Source organism: Panulirus ornatus, chromosome 58 (genome assembly GCF_036320965.1).
Source record: "Panulirus ornatus isolate Po-2019 chromosome 58, ASM3632096v1, whole genome shotgun sequence".
Classification (NCBI taxonomy): domain Eukaryota; kingdom Metazoa; phylum Arthropoda; class Malacostraca; order Decapoda; family Palinuridae; genus Panulirus; species Panulirus ornatus.
Window position 1 is genome coordinate 28720402 of NC_092281.1, and position 23972 is coordinate 28744373.

General features: G+C 42.1%; 1 protein-coding gene across 1 annotated transcript in view; it reads right to left on the reverse strand.

The window, feature by feature from the left end:
• Window positions 1-23972, reverse strand: part of Not1 (CCR4-NOT transcription complex subunit 1) — a 560605-nt gene that overhangs the window by 375646 nt on the left and 160987 nt on the right. The window contains exons 10-11 of the mRNA XM_071695617.1: window positions 17978-18091; window positions 3212-3398 (exon numbers count right to left, since the gene is read on the reverse strand). Of these exons, the coding sequence (XP_071551718.1) occupies window positions 3212-3398; window positions 17978-18091 (301 nt within the window). The remainder of the gene's footprint in view (window positions 1-3211; window positions 3399-17977; window positions 18092-23972) is intronic.

Consider the following 23972-nt stretch of genomic DNA (forward strand, 5'->3'; position numbering starts at 1 on the left):
AGTTGTTAGAAGCAGTGAAAAGTTTTTATCGAGGATGTAAGGCATGTGTACGTGTAGGAAGAGAGGAAAGTGATTGGTTCTCAGTGAATGTAGGTTTGCGGCAGGGGTGTGTGATGTCTCCATGGTTGTTTAATTTGTTTATGGATGGGGTTGTTAGGGAGGTAAATGCAAGAGTTTTGGAAAGAGGGGCAAGTATGAAGTCTGTTGGGGATGAGAGAGCTTGGGAAGTGAGTCAGTTGTTGTTCGCTGATGATACAGCGCTGGTGGCGGATTCATGTGAGAAACTGCAGAAGCTGGTGACGGAGTTTGGTAAAGTGTGTGGAAGAAGAAAGTTAAGAGTAAATGTCAATAAGAGCAAGGTTATTAGGTACAGTAGGGTTGAGGGTCAAGTCAATTGGGAGGTGAGTTTGAATGGTGAGAGGCTGGAGGAAGTGAAGTGTTTTAGATATCTGGGAGTGGATCTGTCAGCGGATGGAACCATGGAAGCGGAAGTGGATCATAGGGTGGGGGAGGGGGCGAAAATTTTGGGAGCCTTGAAAAATGTGTGGAAGTCGAGAACATTATCCCGGAAAGCAAAAATGGGTATGTTTGAAGGAATAGTAGTTCCAACAATGTTGTATGGTTGCGAGGCGTGGGCTATGGATAGAGTTGTGCGCAGGAGGATGGATGTGCTGGAAATGAGATGTTTGAGGACAATGTGTGGTGTGAGGTGGTTTGATCGAGTAAGTAACGTAAGGGTAAGAGAGATGTGTGGAAATAAAAAGAGCGTGGTTGAGAGAGCAGAAGAGGGTGTTTTGAAATGGTTTGGGCACATGGAGAGAATGAGTGAGGAAAGATTGACCAAGAGGATATATGTGTCGGAGGTGGAGGGAACGAGGAGAAGAGGGAGACCAAATTGGAGGTGGAAAGATGGAGTGAAAAGGATTTTGTGTGATCGGGGCCTGAACATGCAGGAGGGTGAAAGGAGGGCAAGGAATAGAGTGAATTGGAGCAATGTGGTATACAGGGGTTGACGTGCTGTCAGTGGATTGAATCAAGGCATGTGAAGCGTCTGGGGTAAACCATGGAAAGCTGTGTAGGTATGTATATTTGCGTGTGTGGACGAGTGTATGTACATGTGTATGGGGGGGGTTGGGCCATTTCTTTCGTCTGTTTCCTTGCGCTACCTCGCAAACGCGGGAGACAGCGACAAAGTATAAAAAAAAAAAAAAAAAAAATATATATAATATATATATATATATATCCCTGGGGATAGGGGAGAAAGAATACTTCCCACGTATTCCCTGCGTGTCGTAGAAGGCGACTAAAAGGGGAGGGAGCGGGTGGCTGGAATTCCTCCCCTCTCGTTTTTTTCAATTTTCCAAAAGAAGGAACAGAGAAGGGGGCCAGGTGAGGATGTTCCCTCAAAGGCCCATTCCTCTGTTCTTAACGCTACCTCGCTGACGTGGGAAATGGCGAATAGTACGAAAGAAAGAATATATATATATATATATATATATATATATATATATATATATATATATTTTTTTTTTTTTTTTTTTTTTTTTTTTTTTTTTTTTATACTTTGTCGCTGTCTCCCGCGTTTGCGAGGTAGCGCAAGGAAACAGACGAAAGAAATGGCCCAACCCCCCCCCCCCATACACATGTACATACACACGTCCACACACGCAAATATACATACCTACACAGCTTTCCATGGTTTACCCCAGACGCTTCACATGCCTTGATTCAATCCACTGACAGCACGTCAACCCCTGTATACCACATGACTCCAATTCACTCTATTCCTTGCCCTCCTTTCACCCTCCTGCATGTTCAGGCCCCGATCACACAAAATCTTTTTCACTCCATCTTTCCACCTCCAATTTGGTCTCCCTCTTCTCCTCGTTCCCTCCACCTCCGACACATATATCCTCTTGGTCAATCTCTCCTCACTCATTCTCTCCATGTGCCCAAACCATTTCAAAACACCCTCTTCTGCTCTCTCAACCACGCTCTTTTTATTTCCACACATCTCTCTTACCCTTACGTTACTTACTCGATCAAACCACCTCACACCACACATTGTCCTCAAACATCTCATTTCCAGCACATCCATCCTCCTGCGCACATCTCTATCCATAGCCCACGCCTCGCAACCATACAACATTGTTGGAACCACTATTCCCTCAAACATACCCATTTTCGCTTTCCGAGATAATGTTCTCGACTTCCACACATTTTTCAAGGCTCCCAAAATTTTCGCCCCCTCCCCCACCCTATGATCCACTTCCGCTTCCATGGTTCCATCCGCTGACAGATCCACTCCCAGATATCTAAAACACTTCACTTCCTCCAGTTTTTCTCCATTCAAACTCACCTCCCAATTGACTTGACCCTCACCCCTACTGTATATATATGTATATATATATACATATATATATATATATTTCTTTTCTTTTAAACTATTTGCCATTTCCCGCGTTAGCGAGGTAGCGTTAAGAACAGAGGACTGGGCCTTTTTTGGAATATCCTCACCTGGCCCCCTCTGTTCCTTCTTTTGGAAAATTAAAAAATTAAAAAACATATATATATATATATATATATATATATATATATATATATATATATTTAATAATCTAATATTTAATAATGCTAGTGATGAAGGACTAAGGTGGGTTGTGGTGGAATGGGATAGGGTGGAGTGAATGGTGTTCAAGCCTTCCAAAGCAAGTCCATCCCATTCATTATGTGATAATGATATCTGTTGGTGTATTTGGCCATTACATTCCCTAATTCTAATGTTTCTAAGTTAGATAGCTCCTACTTTTATAGCACATTAAGGATATGAAAAACTTTTTCCTTTAACAGTGACTGTCAATAGCTGGAAAGCAAAAAGAATCTACTCTCATTTGGCTTTAGTATTATTGTAAAAGGAATCATACCTAAAAACCTTGCAATATACTTAAGTATTTCATCATTAATTGAACATAATATTTAGAAAAACAAATTTTTTTCAAATCTGTCGCTATCATGAAAACTTGAGTCGTTCTATGAACTTCTACTCTAATTCTCAAATGTCACTATTGAAAAACTGTGAATGGTTGTTCTGTGGAGGTTGCCTAAAATAACACCTAATAAAAAAATCCCCTTACAAAGTACCACTGAAAAAAAAAAGTCAACTCCAAAAGACCATTTTCAACAATACAACTAAAGCACCAAGCATACTTACGTCTGTAAGCCAAACAAGCCAAATCTACAACAAATGGAAATGACTGGGCATTGAGTAGGAGTGACAGGGCTTTGAGATCTTGTGCAACATCCAAAATACGACTGAGTCTTGTTTGATCATTATCCACCATCATGTACCACTCTGCCATTGCATGCATGATGATCTGACGGACTGTGTTTGCATGATTCTGTAAGACATTTCCAAAGTTACTATTCTGTCAATAAAGCAAGTCACTTACCAACTTCCAGACTAAATTTCATAATTTCAACATTCTATATATAAATCTATATATAAATACTCATTTCACGAGTTTCTTCAGCCAAAATATTTTCACTTACCACAAGGAATTAAATATGCCATGAGATACAGAGAGAAAGTTCCGAGCCAAAAGTACACAGCAGAAATATTATTTCAGTATACATGATTTTTTTTGTGTAATTCCTTGCCCACCTTCGAAATGTAGCAATAAAAACAAATGAACAATGACTTCATCTGCATGCTTCCACTCTAAAGCTGCAACATATGATGTCCTGAAATCAATCTATGGCTAAGCCCCACAGACTATTACATGGTTTACCTTTACCACTTAAATTGCCCTGGTTCAGCCCACCAACAGGATGTCATAATACCACAATGATCAATTCTATGCATGCTTCACACTCTCCTAAATGTTTAGTTCCTGATACCCAAAAAGCCTCCTTCACTCCATCCTCCCCTACTCACCCCACTTCAAACAATTAATTCTCTTAATCAGTCTTTCCCTAGTCTCTCCATATGTCCATACCATTTCAGCACATCTCAGTCAGTTCTCTTAAATGTAGTGCACTTCCTACAGCTTCCTACTCTTAAAAGGTCATTTTTTTTTCACAATCAACCAGCCTCACACCAATCATCATTCTCAGGCATTTAATTTTCAACATGTCTGCCTTCTTCCTTTCTGATACATCCACCAGCCATTGCTTACATCCATACAACACTGCAGTTCCTGCCGTTCCTTGAAGCATACCTATCTTTGCCCTAACCAAAACTAATCCCTTCCACACACACTTCTTAACCTATAAGCAATCCCACTGTCAACTTACAATCCTTAGGGAACTACTGTTACCATTACATGACAATTCTGATTTACCCAACACCGTTTAGATATCTAAATTATTTACTGTTCCTTGTCTAGATGGGTCCTTCACATTAACTGGAAGGCTTGAAAAAATACCCTGCACTCCCCAGTACCCCTTACAACAACTACTATAGCCTATTTCAGCCATCAACCTTCTGGCCATATGCACAGTTGCAGACAGACTTGGGTGGTACAGCTTGGTTGGATGAACACTTTTTCTCCAAGCAAACATCCGGTAGATTTATTCCCTACCTTTTCAAAAGCCAAATTGCTCTTTCCCAGTCAGATACTCTATGCATGACATCCTCTTGATCATCACTCAAAAGGTGTATTAAACAAAGTCGTGCCTCTTTAATATGAGCACTCACTTCTGTCACACACGCCTTTATGTAATGGCACTATGCATGCACTCTCAGTCTTTATGCATCTCACCATAGACCATAAACACTCAACTGCTTGAATAACCAATCAACAATGCAATCATATTTTTCTTGGAAAACTTGAATGCAATCCCAATATATCCCATCACTTTGTCACCATCTTATGCAAAACTTTCACAAACTCCTATCTCTTCACCATACTGCTTACTACAATTCTCTCACTCTACAAGACACCTTGTCCTGTACACAATAAATCCACCTCCCTCCTTGTGGATACCTGATGGGGTCTTCGAGGGTCTTTACTTCCAGCCCAGGCCGCTGGACTGGGTCACTGGTTGATGAAGCAGTTGGAAGCCATAGTCCTCTGGCCCACAGAGCCCCTACAACCTGGCTGGTCTAGTACACTTCATAGGAGACTGTCCAATACAGTCTTAAACTTCTCTAATGTACATTCCATGCAGTTTCTGATAGTAGATGGCAAGGTGTTAAAGAGTCTTGGGCCCCAGATATCTAAATTGTTCCCTCTTTTTGCACAAATAGCACTTTTGGATTTCTGAGGCAGTATTTTACAGTCTTCCATAGCTGTCGTGCCAACAGGATATAATTTCCAAATGTAAGTTGAGAACTATACCGTCTAGAATTTTCCAAGTATACATGATATTTACTTCAGACCAGCACATCAGCTGATAGGCCACTTAAAATCATATTGACTTATCTATTATATTATAGTTAACCACTGTTTTCTGTGTCAGTGAGGTAGCACAAAGAAACTGAAGAATGAGCCAACCACCCATATACACAAATATACATACATAAACGCCCCTACACGCACATATTCATATATATACACTTCAACGTATACATACATATATATACACAGACATATATATATATACACATGTACATATTCATACTTGCTGCCTTCAACCATTCCTGTTGCCACACCGTCACACATGAAACAGCATCCCACCCTCCTTCCAGCAAAGCAGCACTAGGAAGAGACAAAAAAGCCACATTCGTTCACACTAAGTCATGTGTAATGCAACGAAACCACAGCTCCTTTCCACATCCAGAACATACAAAACTTTCCATGGTTGCCCCAGATGCCTCACATACCCTGGTTCAATCCACTGACAGCACGTTGACCCTGGTATACCACATCATTCCAATTTACTCTATTCCTTGCACACCTTTCACCCTCCTGTACGTTTGCGCCCCGATCGCTCAAAATCTTTTTCACTCCAATCTTCCACCTCCAATTTGGTCTCCTGCCTCTTGTTCCCTCCACCTCTGATACATATATCCTCTTTGTCAATCTTTCCTCACTCATTCTCTCCATGTGTCCAAACCATTTCAACACACCCTCTTCTGCTCTCTCAACCACACTCTTTCTATTAGCACACACCTCTCTTACCCTTTCATTACTTACTCGATCAAACCACCTCACACCACATCCTGTCCTCAAACATTTCATTTCCAACACATCCACCCTCCTCTGCACAACCCCACATATAGCCCATGCCTCGCATCCATATAACATTGTCGTAACTACTATTCTTTCAAACATACCCATTTTTGCTCTACAAGACAAAGTTCTCGCCTTCCACACATTCTTCAGAACCTTCTGAACCTTCGACACCTCCCACACCCTGAAACTCACTTACATGGTTCCATCCGCTGCTAAATCCACTCCCAGATATCTAAAACACTTCACTTCCTTCAGTTTTTCTCCATTCAAACCTACCTCCCAATTTACTTGTCCCTCAACTCTACTGAACCTACTAACCTTCCTCTTATTCACACTTACTCTCAACTTTCTTCTTTCACAGACTTTATCAAACTCAGTAACCCACCTTTGCAGTTCCTCACCCAAATCAGCCACTAGCCCTGTATCATCAGTGAACAACAACTGACTCACTTCCCAAGCCCTCTCATCCAAAACAGTCTGCATACTTGCCCTCTCTCTAAAACTCTAACACTCACCTCCCTAACCACCCCATCCATACACAAATTAAACAACCATGGAGACATCATGCATCCTTGCTGCAAACCGACATTCACTGGGAACCAATCACTTTCCTCTCTACCTACTTGTACACATGCTTTACATCCTTGTTAAAACTCTTCACTGCTTCTAGCAACTTACCTTCCACACCATATACTCGTAAACCTTCCAAAAAGCATCTCTATCCACCCTATCACATGCCTTCTCCAGATCCATAAATGCTACATACAAATCCATAAGTTTTTCTAAGTATTTCTCACATACATTCTTCAAAGCAAACACCTGATCCACGCATCCTCTACCCCTTCTGAAATCATATTGCTCTTCCCCAGTCTGATGCTCTGTACATGCTCTTACCCTCTAAATCAATGCCCTCCCATTTAATTTCCCAGGAACACTCAACAAACTTATGCCTTTGTAATCTGAACACTCATCTTTATCCCCTTTGCCTGGGTACAATGACACTTTGCATGCATTCCACCAATCCTCAGGCACTTCACCATGATCCATACACAAATTGAATATCCTTACCAACCAATCAACAACAACAGTCACCCCCCTTTGCAATAAATTCCACCTTGCTGGCATTCATCTTCTGCAAAGCTTTCACAACCACTTCTCTGTCTACCAAACCATTCTCCCTGACCCTTTCACTTTGTACACTACCCTGACCAAAACACCCTATATCTACCACTCTACCATCAAACACATTCAACAAACCTTCAAAATACGCACTTCACCACTACTTGTTATTACCTTCCCATTTGCCCCTTCACCGATGTTCTCACGTTCTTGTCTTATGCATGTTATCTACCTCCTCCAAAACAATTTTTTATATATATTCGTCATTTCCTGCATTTGCGAGGTAGCTTTAAGGACAGAGGGAATATCCTCATTTGGTCCCACTTTGTGTTCCTTTTTTTGGAGAAGTAAAAAATGGGAGGGGAGGACTTCCAGCCCCCCCCCCCCCTCCACTTTTAAAAGCCTTCTATGACACGCAGGAAGTATTGTTTCTGCACTATCCCGAGTGGTAATGGTAGTTTAGTGGTAAACATCTTTTTATTCTCCCTAAAATTTAATGATACTCTCTTGTCCAAACTCTCATTTGCCTTCTTTTTTCACCTCTTGCACCTTTTTATACATCTCTCAAGTCATTTGCACTACTTCCCTGCAAAAAGTCCAAACACCACTCTCTTCCCTCTCACTAACAATCTTACTTAATCTTTCTTCTTCATCCCACTACTCACTACCCTTTCTAATCTGCTCATCTTCCACCTTTCTCTAGCCACATGCATCTTTTGTGCAAGTCATCATTGCTTCCCTAAATACATCCCATTCCTCCCTTACTGCCATTACATCATTTGCTCTTACCTTTTGCCATTCTATACTCAAGCTATCTTGTGGAGGCAAAGGTGAACATATGTAGAGGTTTCCAGAAAAGGAGAGAGAATGTTGGGTTGAAGAGAGTGATGAGAGAAAGTGAGCTTGGAAAGATTTGTGTGAGGAAGTACCAAGAGAGATTGCATGTAGAATGGCAAAAGGAGAGAGCAAATGACGTGAGGGGAGTGGGGGAGGAATGGAATGTATTTAGGGAAATAGTGATGACTTGCAAAAAAGATGCATGTGGCATGAGAAAGGTGGGAGGTAGACATTAAAAAGGGTAGAGAGGTGGGATGAAGAAGTAAGATGTTAGTGAAAGAGAAAAGAGAGGCTTTTAGACAATACCTGCTGGGAAGTGGTGCACATGACTGGGAGATGTATAGAAGAAAGCAACTGGAGGTCAAGAGAAAGGTGCAAGGGTTGAAAAAGAGGGCAAATGAGAATTGAGGTGAGAGTATCATTAAATTTCAGGGTGAATAAAAAAAATGTTTTGGAAGGAGATAAGCAACAAGCATAAGACAAGAACAAATGGGAACATCGGTGAAGGGGGTAAGTGGGGAGGAAATAACAGGTAGTGATGAAGTGAGAAGGATATGGAATGAGTATTTTGAAGGTTTGTTGAATGTGTCTGGGGATAGAGTGGCAGATATAGGGTGTTTTGGCTGGGATTGTGTGAGAAGTGAGAGGGTTAGGGAGAATGGTTTGACAAGGAGAGAAGAGGAAGTAAAATCTTTGAGGAGGATGAAAGCTGGCAAAAAGGAGGGTTTGGATGGTACTGCAGTGGAATTTATAAAAAAAAGGGAGTGACTGTGTTATTGATTGGTTGGTAAGGATATTCACTGTATGTATGGACCATGGAGAAGTGCCTGAGGATTGGAAGAATGCTTGCATAGTGCCACTGTACAAAGGTAAAGGGGATAAAAGTGAGTGTTCAAATTACTGAGGTATAATTTTGTTGAGTATTCTTGGGAAATCAAATGGGAGGGTAGTGATTAAGAGGGTGAAGGCATGTACAGAGCATCAGATTGGGGAAGAGCAGTGTGGTTCAGAAGTGGTAGAGGATGTGTGGATCAGGTGTTTGCTTTGAAGAATGTATGTGAGAAATACTTAGAAAAGCAAATGGATTTGTATGTAGCATTTATGGATCTGGAGAAGGCATATGATAAGAGTTGATAGAGATGCTCTGTGGAAAGTATTAAGAATATATGGTGTGGGAGGCAAGTTGTTAGAAGCAGTGAAAAGTTTTTATTGAGGTGTAAAGAATGTGTACGAGTAGGAAGAGACGAAAGTGATTGGTTCTCACAGAATGTTGGTCTGTGGCAGGGGTGCGTGATGTCTCCATGATTGTTTAATTTGTTTATGAATGGGGTTGTTAGGGAGGTGAATGCAAGAGTTTTGGAAAGAGGGGCAGGTATGCAGTCTATTGTGGATGAGAGAGCTTGGGAAGTGAGTCAGCTGTTGTTTGCTGATGATATAGCGCTGGTGGCTGATCCAGGTGAGAAACTTCAGAAGCTGGTGACTGAGTTTGGTAAAGTGTGTGAAAGAAGAAAGCTGAGAGTAAATGTGAATAAGATCAAGGTTATTAGGTACAGTAGGGTTGAGGGACAAGTCAATCGGGAGGTAAGTTTGAATGGAGAGAAACTGGAGGAAGAAGTGTTTTACATATCTGGGAGTGGATTTGGCAGCGGATGGAACTATGGAAGCGGAAGTGAATCATAGGGTGAGGGAGGGGGCCAAAGTACTGGGAGCGTTTAAAAATGTGTGCAAGTTGAGAACACTATCTTGGAGAGCAAAAATGGGTATGTTTGAAGGAATAGTGGTTCCAACAATGTTATATGTTTGCGAGGCGTTGGCTATAGATAGAGTTGTGCGGAGGAGGGTGGATGTGCTGGAAATGATATGTTTGAGGACAATGTGTGGTGTGAGGTGGTTTGATAGAGTAAGTAATGAAAAGGTAAGTGATGTGTGGTAATAAAAAGTGTGTGGTTGAGAGAGCAGAAGAGGGTGTTTTGAAGTGGTTTGGCCACATGGAGAGAATGAGTGAGGAAAGATTGACAAAGAGGATATGTGTGTCAGATGTGGAGAGAACGAGAAGTGGGAGACCAAATTGGAGGTGGAAAGATGGAATGAAAAAGATTTTGAGTGATCGGGGCCTGAACATGCATGGGGGTGAAAGGGGTGCAAGGAATAGAGTGAATTGGAACGATGTGGTGTACCGGGGTTGACGTGCTGTCAATGGATTGAACCAGGGCATGTGAAGCATCTTGGGTAAACCACGGAAAGTTTCGTGAGGCCTGGATGTGGAAACGGAGCTTTGGTTTTGGTGCATTATACATGACAGCTAGAGACTCAGTGTGAAATGGAAAAAGGTGAGAACAAAGGAGGTAAGGGGAGTGGGGGAGGAATGGGATGCATTTAGGGAAGCAGTGATGGTTTGCGCAAAAGATGCTTGTGGCATGAGAAGCGTGAGAGGTGGGCAGATTAGGAAGGGTAGTGAGTGGTGGGATGAAGAAGTAAGATTATTAGTGAAAGAGAAGAGAGAGGCATTTGGACGATTTTTGTAAGGAAATAATGCAAATGAGTGGGAGATGTATAAAAGAAAGAGGCATGAGGTCAAGAGAAAGGTGCAAGAGGTGAAAAAGAGGGTAAATGAGAGTTGGGGTGAGAGAGTATCATTAAATTTTAGGGACAATAAAAAGATGTTTTGGAGGGAGGTAAATAAAGTGTGTAAGACAAGGGAACAAATGGGAACTTCAGTGAAGGGGGCTAATGGGGAGGTGATAACAAGTAGTGGTGATGTGAGAAGGAGATGGAGTGAGTATTTTGAAGGTTTGTTGAATGTGTTTGATGATAGAGTGGCAGATATAGGGTGTTTTGGTCGAGGTGGTGTGTAAAGTGAGAGGGTTAGGGAAAATGATTTGGTAAACAGGGAAGAGGTAGTAAAAGCTTTGCGGAAGATGAAAGCCGGCAAGGCAGCGGGTTTGGATGGTATTGCAGTGGAATTTATAAAAAGGGGGTGACTGTATTGTTGACTGGTTGGTAAGGTTATTTAATGTATGCATGGCTCATGGTGAAGTGCCTGAGGATTGTTGGAATGCATGCATAGTGCCACTGTACAAAGGCAAAGGGGATGAAAGTGAGTGCTCAAATTACAGAGGTATAAGTTTGTTGAGTATTCCTGGGAAATTATATGGGAGGGTATTGACTGAGAGGGTGAAGACATGTACAGAGCATCAGATTGGGGAAGAGTAGTGTGGTTTCAGAAGTGGTAGAGGATGTGAGGATCAGGTGTTTGCTCTGAAGAATGTATGTGAGAAATACTTGGAATAGCAAATGGATTTGTATGTAGCATTTATGGATCTGGAGAAGGCATATGATAGAGTTGATAGAGATGCTCTGTGGAAGGTATTAAGAATATATGGTGTGGAGCGCAAGTTGCTAGAAGCAGTGAAAATCTTTTATTGAGGATGTAAGGCATGTGTACGAGTAGGAAGAGAGGAAAGTGATTGGTTCTCAGTGAATGTCGGTTTGTGGCAGGGGTGCTTGATGTCTCCATGGTTGTTTGTTTATGGATGGGGTTGTTAGGGAGGTGAATGCAAGAGTTTTGGAGTGAGAGGCAAGTATGCAGTCTATTGTGGATGAGAGGGCTTGGGAAGTGAGTCAGTTGTTGTTCGCTGATGATACAGTGCTGGTAGCTGATTTAGGTGAGAAACTGCAGAAACTGGTGACTGAGTTTGGTAAAGTGTTTGAAAGAAGAAAGCTGAGAGTAAATATGAATAGGAGCAATATTATTAGGTACAGTAGGGTTGAGGGGCAAGTCAGTTGGAAGTTTAGTTTGAATGAAGAAAAACTGGAGGAAGTAAAGTGTTTTAGATATCTGCGAGTGGATTTGGCAGCAGATGGAACCATGGAAGCAGGAGTGAGTTAAAGGGTGGGGGAGGGGGTGAAAGTTCTGGGTGCGTTGAAAAATGTGTGAATGGTGAGAACGTTATCTCAGAAAGCAAAAATGGGTATGTCTGAAGGAATAGTGGTTCCAACAGTGTTATATGGCTTCGAGGCATGGGCTGTAGATAGAGTTGTGTGGAGGCGGATGGATGTCGTGTAAATGAGATGTTTGAGGACAATATGTGGTGTGAGGTGGTATGATCAAGTAAGTAATAAAAGGGTATGAGAGATTTTTTTTTTTTTTTTTTATACTTTGTCGCTGTCTCCCGTGTTTGCGAGGTAGCGCAAGGAAACAGACGAAAGAAATGGCCCAACCCCCCCCATACACATGTATATACATACGTCCACACACGCAAATATACATACCTACACAGCTTTCCATGGTTTACCCCAGACGCTTCACATGCCTTGATTCAATCCACTGACAGCACGTCAACCCCGGTATACCACATCGCTCCAATTCACTCTATTCCTTGCCCTCCTTTCACCCTCCTGCATGTTCAGGCCCCGATCACACAAAATCTTTTTCACTCCATCTTTCCACCTCCAATTTGGTCTCCCTCTTCTCCTTGCTTCCTCCACCTCCGACACATATATCCTCTTGGTCAATCTTTCCTCACTCATGCTTTCCATGTGCCCAAACCACTTCAAAACACCCTCTTCTGCTCTCTCAACCACGCTCTTTTTATTTCCACACATCTCTCTTACCCTTACGTTACTCACTCGATCAAACCACCTCACACCACACATTGTCCTCAAACATCTCATTTCCAGCACATCCATCCTCCTGCGCACAACTCTATCCATAGCCCACGCCTCGCAACCATACAACATTGTTGGAACCACTATTCCTTCAAACATACCCATTTTTGCTTTCCGAGATAATGTTCTCGACTTCCACACATTCTTCAAGGCCCCCAGGATTTTCGCCCCCTCCCCCACCCTATGATCCACTTCCGCTTCCATGGTTCCATCCGCTGCCAGATCCACTCCCAGATATCTAAAACACTTCACTTCCTCCAGTTTTTCTCCATTCAAACTCACCTCCCAATTGACTTGACCCTCAACCCTACTGTACCTAATAACCTTGCTCTTATTCACATTTACTCTTAACTTTCTTCTTCCACACACTTTACCAAACTCAGTCACCAGCTTCTGCAGTTTCTCACATGAATCAGCCACCAGCGCTGTATCATCAGCGAACAACAACTGACTCACTTCCCAAGCTCTCTCATCCCCAACAGACTTCATACTTGCCCCTCTTTCCAAAACTCTTGCATTTACCTCCCTAACAACCCCATCCATAAACAAATTAAACAACCATGGAGACATCACACACCCCTGCCGCAAACCTACATTCACTGAGAACCAATCACTTTCCTCTCTTCCTACACGTACACATGCCTTACATCCTCGATAAAAACGTTTCACTGCTTCTAACAACTTTCCTCCCACACCATATATTCTTAATACCTTCCACAGAGCATCTTTATCAACTCTATCATATGCCTTCTCCCAATCCATATATATAAATATATAAATATTTATATATTTATTTTGCTTTGTCGCTGTCTCCCAAGTTAGCAAGGTAGCGCAAGGAAACAGACGAAAGAATGGCCCAACCCACCCACATACATGTGTATATACATACACGTCCACACACACAAATATACATACCTATATATCTCAACGTATACATATATATACACACACAGACATATACATATATACACATGTACATAATTCATGCTGTCTGCCTTTATTCATTCCCATCGCCACCTCGCCACGCATGTTATAACAACCCCCTCCCCCCTCATGTGTGCGAGGTAGCGCTAGGAAAAGACAACAAAGGCCCCATTCGTTCACACTCAGTCCCCAGCTGCCATGTAATAATGCACCGAAACCACAGCTCCCTTTCCACATCCAGGCCCCACAGAACCCTCCATGGCTCACCTCCCTAACAACCCCATCCATAAACAAATTAAACAATAATCTGGAAATCCTCCCCTCTCGTTTTTTTTTTAATTTTCCAAAAGAAGGAACGGAGAAGGGGGCTAGGTGAGGATATTCCCTCAAAGGCCCAGTCCTCTGTTCTTAACGCTACCTCGTTAACACGGGAAATGGTGAATAGTTTGAAAGAAAGAAAGACCACAGTCAACAACAGTCACCCCCTTTTTTTAATAAATTCCACTGCAATACCATCCACACCCGCCGCCTTGCCAGCTTTCATCTTCCGCAAAAGCTTTCAGTTCCTTTTCTCTCTTTACCAATGCATTCTCCTGGACCATGTCACTTCGCACACCACCTCGACCAAAACACCCTATATCTGCCACTCTATCATCTAACACATTCAACAAACCTTCAAAATACTCACTCCATCTCCTTCTCACATCACCACTACTTGTTATTACCTCCCCATTAGCTCCCTTCACTGATATTCCCATTTGTTCTCTTACGCACTTTATTTACCTCTTTCCAAAACATCTTAGTCTCCCTAAAATTTAATGATACTCTCTCACCCCAACTCTCATTTGCACTCTTTTTCACCTTTCTCTTGGCCTCCTGCCTCTTTCTTGCACTATTTCCCAACAAAACTCATCCAAATGCCTCTCTCTTCTCTTTCACTAATAATCTTACTTCTTCATTCCACCACTCACTATCTTTTCTAATATGCCCACCTCCCATGCTTCTCATACCACAAGCATCTTTTGTGCAAGCCATCACTGCTTACTTAAATACATCCCATTCCTCCCCACTCACCTTGCATCCTTGGCTCTCATCTTTTTCCATTCTGCACTCAGTCCCTCCTGGTACTTCCTCATACAAGTCTCCTTCCCAAGCTCACTTACTCTCACCACTCTCTTCACCCCAACATTCTCTCTTCTTTTCTGAAAACCTCTACAAATCTTCACCTTTGCCTGTAAAAGTCTCTCTTTCACATGCCTATCAATTAACACACGATCCAATAATGCTCTCTGGACATCTCTCCTACTTACATACGTATACTATGTATATCTCTCTTTGTAAACCAGGTATTCGCAATCACCCATTCTTTTTTAGCGCACACATCTAAAAACTCTTCACCATTTCCATTTACAACACTGAACACCCCATGTACACCAATTATTCCCTCAACTGCCACATTACTCACCTTTGCATTCAAATCACCCATCACTATAACCCAGTCTCGTGCATCAAAACTGATAACACACTCTCTCAACTGATTTCAAAACACTTGCCTCTCATGATCTTTCTTCTCATGCCCAGGTGCATAGGCACCAATAATCACCCATCTCTCTCCATCCACTTTCAGTTCTACCCATATCAACCTAGAGTTTATACTTTCTTATACTGTATCACATACTCCCACCACTCCTGTTTCAGGAGTAGTGCTACTTCTTTCCTTGCTCTTGTCCTCTCACCAACCCTACTCCCAAAACATTCCCAAACCACTCTTCCCCTTTACCCTTGAGCTTTGTTTCACTCACAGAGCCAAACATCCAGGTTCCTTTCCTCAAACATACTACCTATCTCTCCTTTTTTCTCGGTTACATCCACACACATTTAGACACCCCAATCTGAGCCTTCGAGGAGGATGAGCATTCCTTGCGTGACTCCTTCCGTTTCCCCCTTTAGAAAGTTAAAATACAAGGAGGGGAGGGTTTCTAGCTCCCACTACAATCCCCTTTAGTCGCCTTCTATGACACGTGGGGAATGCGCGGGAAGTATTCTTTCTCTCCCATATACATATTTTTTTCCCCTCCTCCTTTCATACCTGTCTCCCATTTACTGCATTAGTGTGGTTGTGCCAGGAAAAGATGAAGACAGGTGGTGCCACATTCACTCGCATCTATTCTTATTGTCATAAGCAGTGCACCAAAACCACAGCCCCATATCCAAAACCTTACTATGGTATACCCTAGCCACTTCATATGTCTTAGTTCAGCCCACTGACGGCAGACCTACTCCTGTATATCACATTGTTCCGATTCATTCCATCCCATGCAAGGCTTTACCATCCTGTATGATGAAGCCCCAGGTACTCAAAATATTTTCCATGATATACTTCCATCTCCAGTTTGTGTTCCCATTCTCCTTTTTGTCTCCACTTCTGACACATATATGCTCTTATCACTCATTTTGTCCTTATGTCCAAACCATTTCAACACACCTTTATGTCTCAATCAAGCTCTTAATATTGCCATACCTCTGGGGTAAACCATGGAAAGTTCTGTGGGACCTGGATGTGGAAAGGGAGCTGTGCTTTCAGTGCATTATACATGACAGCTAGAGAATGAGTGTGAACGAATGTGGCCTTTGTTGTATTTTCCTAGCACTACCTCGTGCACATGCAGGGGGAGGGGGTTGTTATTTCATGTGTGGCAGGGTGGCGATGGGAATGAATAAAGGCAGAGAGTGTGAATTAGGTACATGTGTATATATGTTTATGTCTGTGTGTGTATATATATATATGTATACGTTGAGATGCATAGGTATGTATATTTGCATGTGTGGATGTGTATGTGGGTGGGTTGGGCCATACTTTCGTCTGTTTCCTTGCGCTACCTCGCTAACGCGGGAGACAGCGACAAAGTAAAATAAATAAAATAACCTCTCTCTTACACTTTTATTTCTTACTTGATCAATCCTCCTCACACTTCCACATACTGTTCTCAAACATATCATTTCCAATACATACCCCTTCTTCACACATCCTCATGCCTGGCATCTATAGAATATAATTGGGACTACCGTATCTTTAAACATACCCATTTATCCCTACAAATAACCACCTCTCTTTCCATAAATTCTTCATTGCATCCAAAACTTTTCCTAATTCATATGCCCTATGACTCATGTCCGCTTTCACAGTTCCAATTATTGCCATGTCCACTTCAACTTATCGAAAATGCTTCACTTTTAAATTTTCTTCATTCAAACTCATACCCCAACTAAACTGGCTCTCTGCCCTGTGAAACCTGCCCTAACTCACATTCACTTTCAACTTTCTCCTTTCACATGCTTTCCCAAACAAAGTGGCCAACTTTTACAGTTTCTCACTAAAATCTACCATCAGTGCTGTCAGCAGCAAACAACACATGACTCACGTCCAAGGCCCCCCTCTCACCCAATACAGACTGCATACTTGCTCCTCTCTCCAAGACACTTTACATTTAGACAGCCATGGTGACATAACACACACTTGCCTTCACTTAAAACTACTCATTTTCTTCTCTTCCTATTAGTACACATGCCAGGTACTCAAAATAAAACCTTCATCGCTTATAATAGCTTTCCTCCCACACCATACATTCATAAAGACTTCCACAAAGCATTTCTATCAACCCTATAATATGATCTCTCCAGATCCATAAATGCCACAAAAAACACTTTTGTTTCTGTAAGTATTTCTCAAAGCAAGCTATTCATCCACATATCCTTCACCAGTCCTCCCCAGTCTGAAGATTTCTGCAAGTCACCACCATCTAACCACCCCTCTCCCATACGACTTAAAAGGTACACTCAACAACCTTACATACCTGAAATTTGAACAACTGCCTTTGTCCCTAATGCCTCTAAACAATGGAACTAAATAAGCTTTCTGCCATTCCTCATGCACATCATCATGACCTATACATACACTGAAAATTCAAACAAATCAATCAACAATACTGTCATCCTCTTATACTTATGGAATACAACTGCAAAACCATCTATTCTAGCCACCTTTCTATATTTCACTTCGTGGAAGGTTTTCATCACCTCTTCTCACTTCACCAAAGCACTTGCTATGACTCTTCTACTTCCCATACCTCCTTGATCCAAATACCCAACATGTGTCACCCTATCATCAATCACACCACTCACACTTCTGCCTGTACCAATGTTATCAAGCTGCATTGAGCTAAAATGCCTGGTTATACACAACTTCAACTAACCTGAGCATGCCAAGCATGATGTAGTATAATGGCTGCATTTGGATGATTTCCAAGAAAAATAGGTATGAGCGAGGCTATCAGATCTTGACGCAGCATGGTGTATGGTAAGGTCACCTGTTGAAAAGAAACTGCATTACAAATATAATATACCAAAAAGCAGATATCATTATCTTCCCATTTTTGTACAGTCCCAGTGCAATGTCAGTGTAAGTGGAGAAACTATTATTTTCAAATGCTGAAAGCTGTAGTCATGGACAAAACCCACATAAAGGTCGGGCCTTAACTGAAATGTGATGAGTAAATGAGGAGACATAAGGAAAGGAAAATATCTTTAACTCAGAGAAATGGAAAACCTGCCTTTTAAATAATAAAAAAAAAAGGTGCCAGGTCAAATTTGCAAGAAGACAAGAAGGGTCATACAGCTCCAAAACTACAAGGTGAACAGAAAGACATAAAAATGGACCATCCTTGACCTACTAATGACCATATGGTAATCATAAGATACAGTAGTTTTGCAAGCAAAATAAAGTCTAGCTACCATATCTTCTCAAATAAAACTGGCAAATTCTCAACACACACACACAATTTATTTTTTTTTTCATTATTTTGCTTTGTCGCTGTCTCCCGTGCTAGCAAAGTAGTGCAAGGAAACAAATGAAAGAATGGCCCATCCCACCCACATACACATGTATATACATACACGTCCACACACGCAAATATACATACCTACACATCTCAACGTATACATATATATACACATAGAGACATATACATTTATACACTTGTACATAATTCATACTGTCTGCCTTTATTCATTCCCATCGCCACCCCACCACACATGAAATAACAACCCCCCCCAAAATGTGCGCGAGGTAGAGCTAAGAAAAGACAACAAAGGCCACTTTCGTTCACACTCAGTCTCTATCTGTCATGTAATAAAGCCCGAAACTACAGCTCCCTTTCCACATCCACGCCCCACACAACTTTCCATGGTTTACCAAAGACGCTTCACATGCCCTGCCTGGTTCAATCCATTGACAGCATGTCGGCCCCGGTATACCACATCATTCCAATTAACTCTATTCCTTGCACACCTTTCACCCTCCTGCATGTTCAGGCCCCGATCACACAAAATCTTTTTCACTCCATCTTTCCACCTCCAATTTGGTCTTCCACTTCTCGTTCCCTCCACCTATGACACATATATCCTCTTGGTCAATCGTTCCTCACTCATTCTCTCCATGTGACCAAAACATTTCAAAACACCCTCTTCTGCTCTCTCAACTACACTCTTTTTATCACCATACATCTCTCTTACTCTTTCATTACTTACTCGATCAAACCACCTCACACCACATATTGCCCTTAAACATGTCATTTCCAGCACATCCACCCTCCTCCGCACAACTCTATCCATAGCCAATGCCTCACAAACATACAACATTGTTGGAACCACTATTCCTTCAAACATACCCATTTTTGCTTTGCGAGATAATATTCTCGACTTCCACACATTCTCCAACGCTCCCAGAACTTTCGCCCCCTCCTCCACCCTATGATTCATTTCCACTTCCATGGTTCTATCTGCTGCCAAATCCACTCCCAGATATCTAAAACACTTCACTTCCTCCAGTTTTTCTCCACTCAAACTTACCTCTCAATTGACTTGATCCTCAACCCTACTGTACCTAATAACCTGGCTCTTATTCACATTTACTCTTAGCTTTCTTCTTCCACACACTTTACCAAATTCAGTCACCAGCTTACGCAGTTTCTCACACGAATAAGCCACCAGCGCTGTATCATCAGCGAACAACAACTGTCTCACTTCCCAAGCTCTCTCATCCACAACAGACTGCATACTTGTCCCCTTTTCCAAAACTCTTGCATTCATCTCCCTAACAAACCCACCCACAAACAAATTAAACAACCATAGAGACATCACACACCCATGCCGTAAACTTACATTCACTGAGAACCAATCACTTTACTCTCTTCCCACACGTACACATGCCTTACATCCTAAATAAAAACTTTTCACTGCTTCTAACAACTTGCCTCCCACATCATATATTCTTAATACCTTCCGCAGAACATCTCTATCAACTCTATCATATGCCTTCTCCAGATCCATAGATGCTACATACAAATCCATTTGCTTTTCTAAGTATTTCTCACATATATTCTTCAAAGCAAACACCTGATCCACACATCCTCTACCACTTCTGACACCACACTGCTCTTCCCTAATCTGATCCTCTGTATATGCCTTCACACTCTCAATCAATACCCTCCCATATAATTCCCCAGGAATACTCAACTTTTTTTTTTTTTTTTTTTGCTTTGTCGGTCTCCCGCGTTTGCGAGGTAGCGCAAGGAAACAGACAAAAGAAATGGCCCAACCCACCCCCATACACATGTATATACATACATGTCCACACACGCAAATATACATACCTACACAGCTTTCCATGGTTCACCCCAGACGCTTCACATGCCCTGATTCAATCCACTTACAGCACGTCAACCCCGGTATACCACATCGATCCAATTCACTCTATTCCTTGCCCTCCTTTCACCCTCCTGCATGTTCAGGCCCCGATCACTCAAAATCTTTTTCACTCCTTTCCACCTCTAATTTGGTCTCCCACTTCTCGTTCCCTCCACCTCCGACACATATATCCTCTTGGTCAATCTTTCCTCACTCATTCTCTCCATGTGCCCAAACCATTTCAAAACACCCTCTTCTGCTCTCTCAACCACGCTCTTTTTATTTCCACACATCTCTCTTACCCTTACGTTCCTTACTCAACCAAACCACCTAACACCACACATTGTCCTCAAACATCTCATTTCCAGCACATCCACCCTCCTGCGCACAACTCTATCCATAGCCCACGCCTCGCAACCATACAACATTGTTGGAACCACTATTCCTTCAAACATACCCATTTTTGCTTTCCGAGATAATGTTCTCGACTTCCACACATTCTTCAAGGTTCCCAGGATTTTCGCCCCCTTCCCCACCCTATGATCCACTTCCGCTTCCATGGTTCCATCCGCTGCCAGATCCACTCCCAGATATCTAAGACACTTTACTTCCTCCAGTTTTTCTCCATTCAAACTTACCTCCCAATTGACTTGACCCTCAACCCTACTGTACCTAATAACCTTGCTCTTATTCACATTTACTCTTAACTTTCTTCTTCCACACACTTTACCAAACTCAGTCACCAGCTTCTGCAGTTTCTCACATGAATCAGCCACCAGCGCTGTATCATCAGCGAACAACAACTGACTCACTTCACAAGCTCTCTCATCCCCAACAGACTTCATACTTGCCCCTCTTTCCAGAACTCTTGCATTCACCTCCCTAACAACCCCATCCATAAACAAATTAAACAACCATGGAGACATCACACACCCCTGCCGCAAACCTACATTCACTGAGAATCAATCACTTTCCTCTCTTCCTACACGTACACATGCCTTACATCCTCGATAAAAACTTTTCACTGCTTCTAAGAACTTGCCTCTCACACCATATATTCTTAATACCTTCCACAGAGCATCTCTATCAACTCTATCATATGCCTTCTCCAGATCCATAAATGCTACATACAAATCCATTTGCTTTTCTAAGTATTTCTCACATACATTCTTCAAAGCAAACACCTGATCCACACATCCTCTACCACTTCTGAAACCATACTGCTCTTCCCCAATCTGATGCTCTGTACATGCCTTCACCCTCTCAATCAATACCCTCCCATATAATTTACCAGGAATACTCAACAAACTTATACCTCTGAAATTTGAGCATTCACTCTTATCCCCCCTTTGCCTTTGTACAATGGCACTATGCACGCATTCCGCCAATCCTCAGGCACCTCACCATGGGTCATGCATACATTAAATAACCTTACCAACCAGTCAATAATACAGTCACCCCCTTTTTTAATAAATTACACTGCAATATCATCCAAACCTGCTGCCTTGCCGGCTTTCATCTTCCGCAAAGCTTTCACTACCTCTTCTCTGTTTACCAAATCATTTTCCCTAACCCTCTCACTTTGCACACCACCTCGACCAAAACGCCCTATATCTGCCACTCTATCATCAAACACATTCAACAAACCTTCAAAATACTCACTCCATCTCCTTCTCACATCATCACTACTTGTTATCACCTCCCCATTTGTGCCCTTCACTGAAGTTCCCATTTGCTCCCTTGTCTTATGCACTTTATTTACCTCCTTCCAGAACATCTTTTTATTCTCCCTAAAATTTAATGATACTTTCTCACCCCAACTCTCATTTGCCCTCTTTTTCACCTCTTGCACCTTTCTCTTGACCTCCTGTCTCTTTCTTTTATACATCTCCCACTCAATTGCATTTTTTTCCCTGTAAAAATCGTCCAAATGCCTCTCTCTTCTCTTTCACTAATAATCTTACTTCTTCATCCCACCACTCAATACCCTTTCTAATCAACCCACCTCCCACTCTTCTCATGCCACAAGCATCTTTTGTGCAATCCATCACTGATTCCCTAAATACATCCCATTCCTCCCCCACTCCCCTTACTTCCATTATTCTCACCTTTTTCCATTCTGTACTCAGTCTTTCCTGGTACTTCCTCACACAAGTCTCCTTCCCAAGCTCACTTACTCTCACCACCCTCTTCACCCCAACATTCACTCTTCTTTTCTGAAAACCCATACAAAGCTTCACCTTAGCCTTCACAAGATATTATACCTCTGTAATTTGAGCACTCACTTTTATCCCCTTTGCCTTTGTACAATGGCACTATGCAAGCATTCCGCCAATCCTCAGGCACCTCACCATGAATCATACATATATTAAATAACCTTATCAACCAGTCAACAATACAGTCATCACCTTTTTTAATAAATTCCACAGCAATACCATCCAAACCCGCTGCCCTTGCCGGCTTTCATTCCTCTGGAAAAGCTTTTACTACCTCTTCCCTGTTTACAAATCATTTTCCCTGACCCTCTCACTTTGCACACCCACCCGACAAAAACAACCAATATCTGCCACTCTATCATCAAACACATTCAACAAACCTTCACAATACTCACTCCATCTCCTTCTCACATCATCACTACTTGTTATCACCTCCCCATTAGCCCCCTTCACTGAAGTTCCCATTTGCTCCCTTGTCTTATGCACTTTATTTACCTCCTTCCAGAACATCTTTTTATTCTCCCTAAAATTTAATGATACTTTCTCACCCCAACTCTCATTTGCCCTCTTTTTCACCTCTTGCACCTTTCTCTTGACCTTCCTGTCTCTCTTCTTTTATACAACTCCCCACTCAATTGCATTTTTTCCCTGTAAAAATCGTCCAAATGCCTCTCTCTTCTCTTTCACTAATAATCTTACTTCTTCATCCCACCACTCAATACCCTTTCTAATCAACCCCAACCTCCCACTCTTCTTCATGCCCACAAGCATCTTTTGTGCAATCCATCACTGATTCCCTAAATACATCCCATTCCTCCCCCACTTCCCCTACTTCCCATAATTCTCGTAACCTATTTCCATCTGTAACTCAGTCTTTCCTGGTACTAATCTCACACAAGTCTCCTTCCCAAGCTCACTTACTCTCACCACCCTCTTCACCCCAACATTCACTCTTCTTTTCCTGAAAACCATACAAAAAAAAAAAAGGCCCCTTCACCTTAGCCTTCACAAGATATTATACCTCTGTAATTTGTGCCTCTCACTTATTAACCCCTTTGCCTTTGTACAATGGCACTATGCAAGCATTCCGCCAATCCTCAGGCACCTCACCATGAATCATACATATATTAAATAACCTAATCACCAGTCAACAATACAGTCATCACCTTTTTTAATAAATTCCACAGCAATACCATCCAAACCCGCTGCCCTTGCCGGCTTTCATCCTCGGAAAAGCTTTTACTACCTCTTCCCTGTTTACCAAATCATTTTCCCTGACCCTCTCACT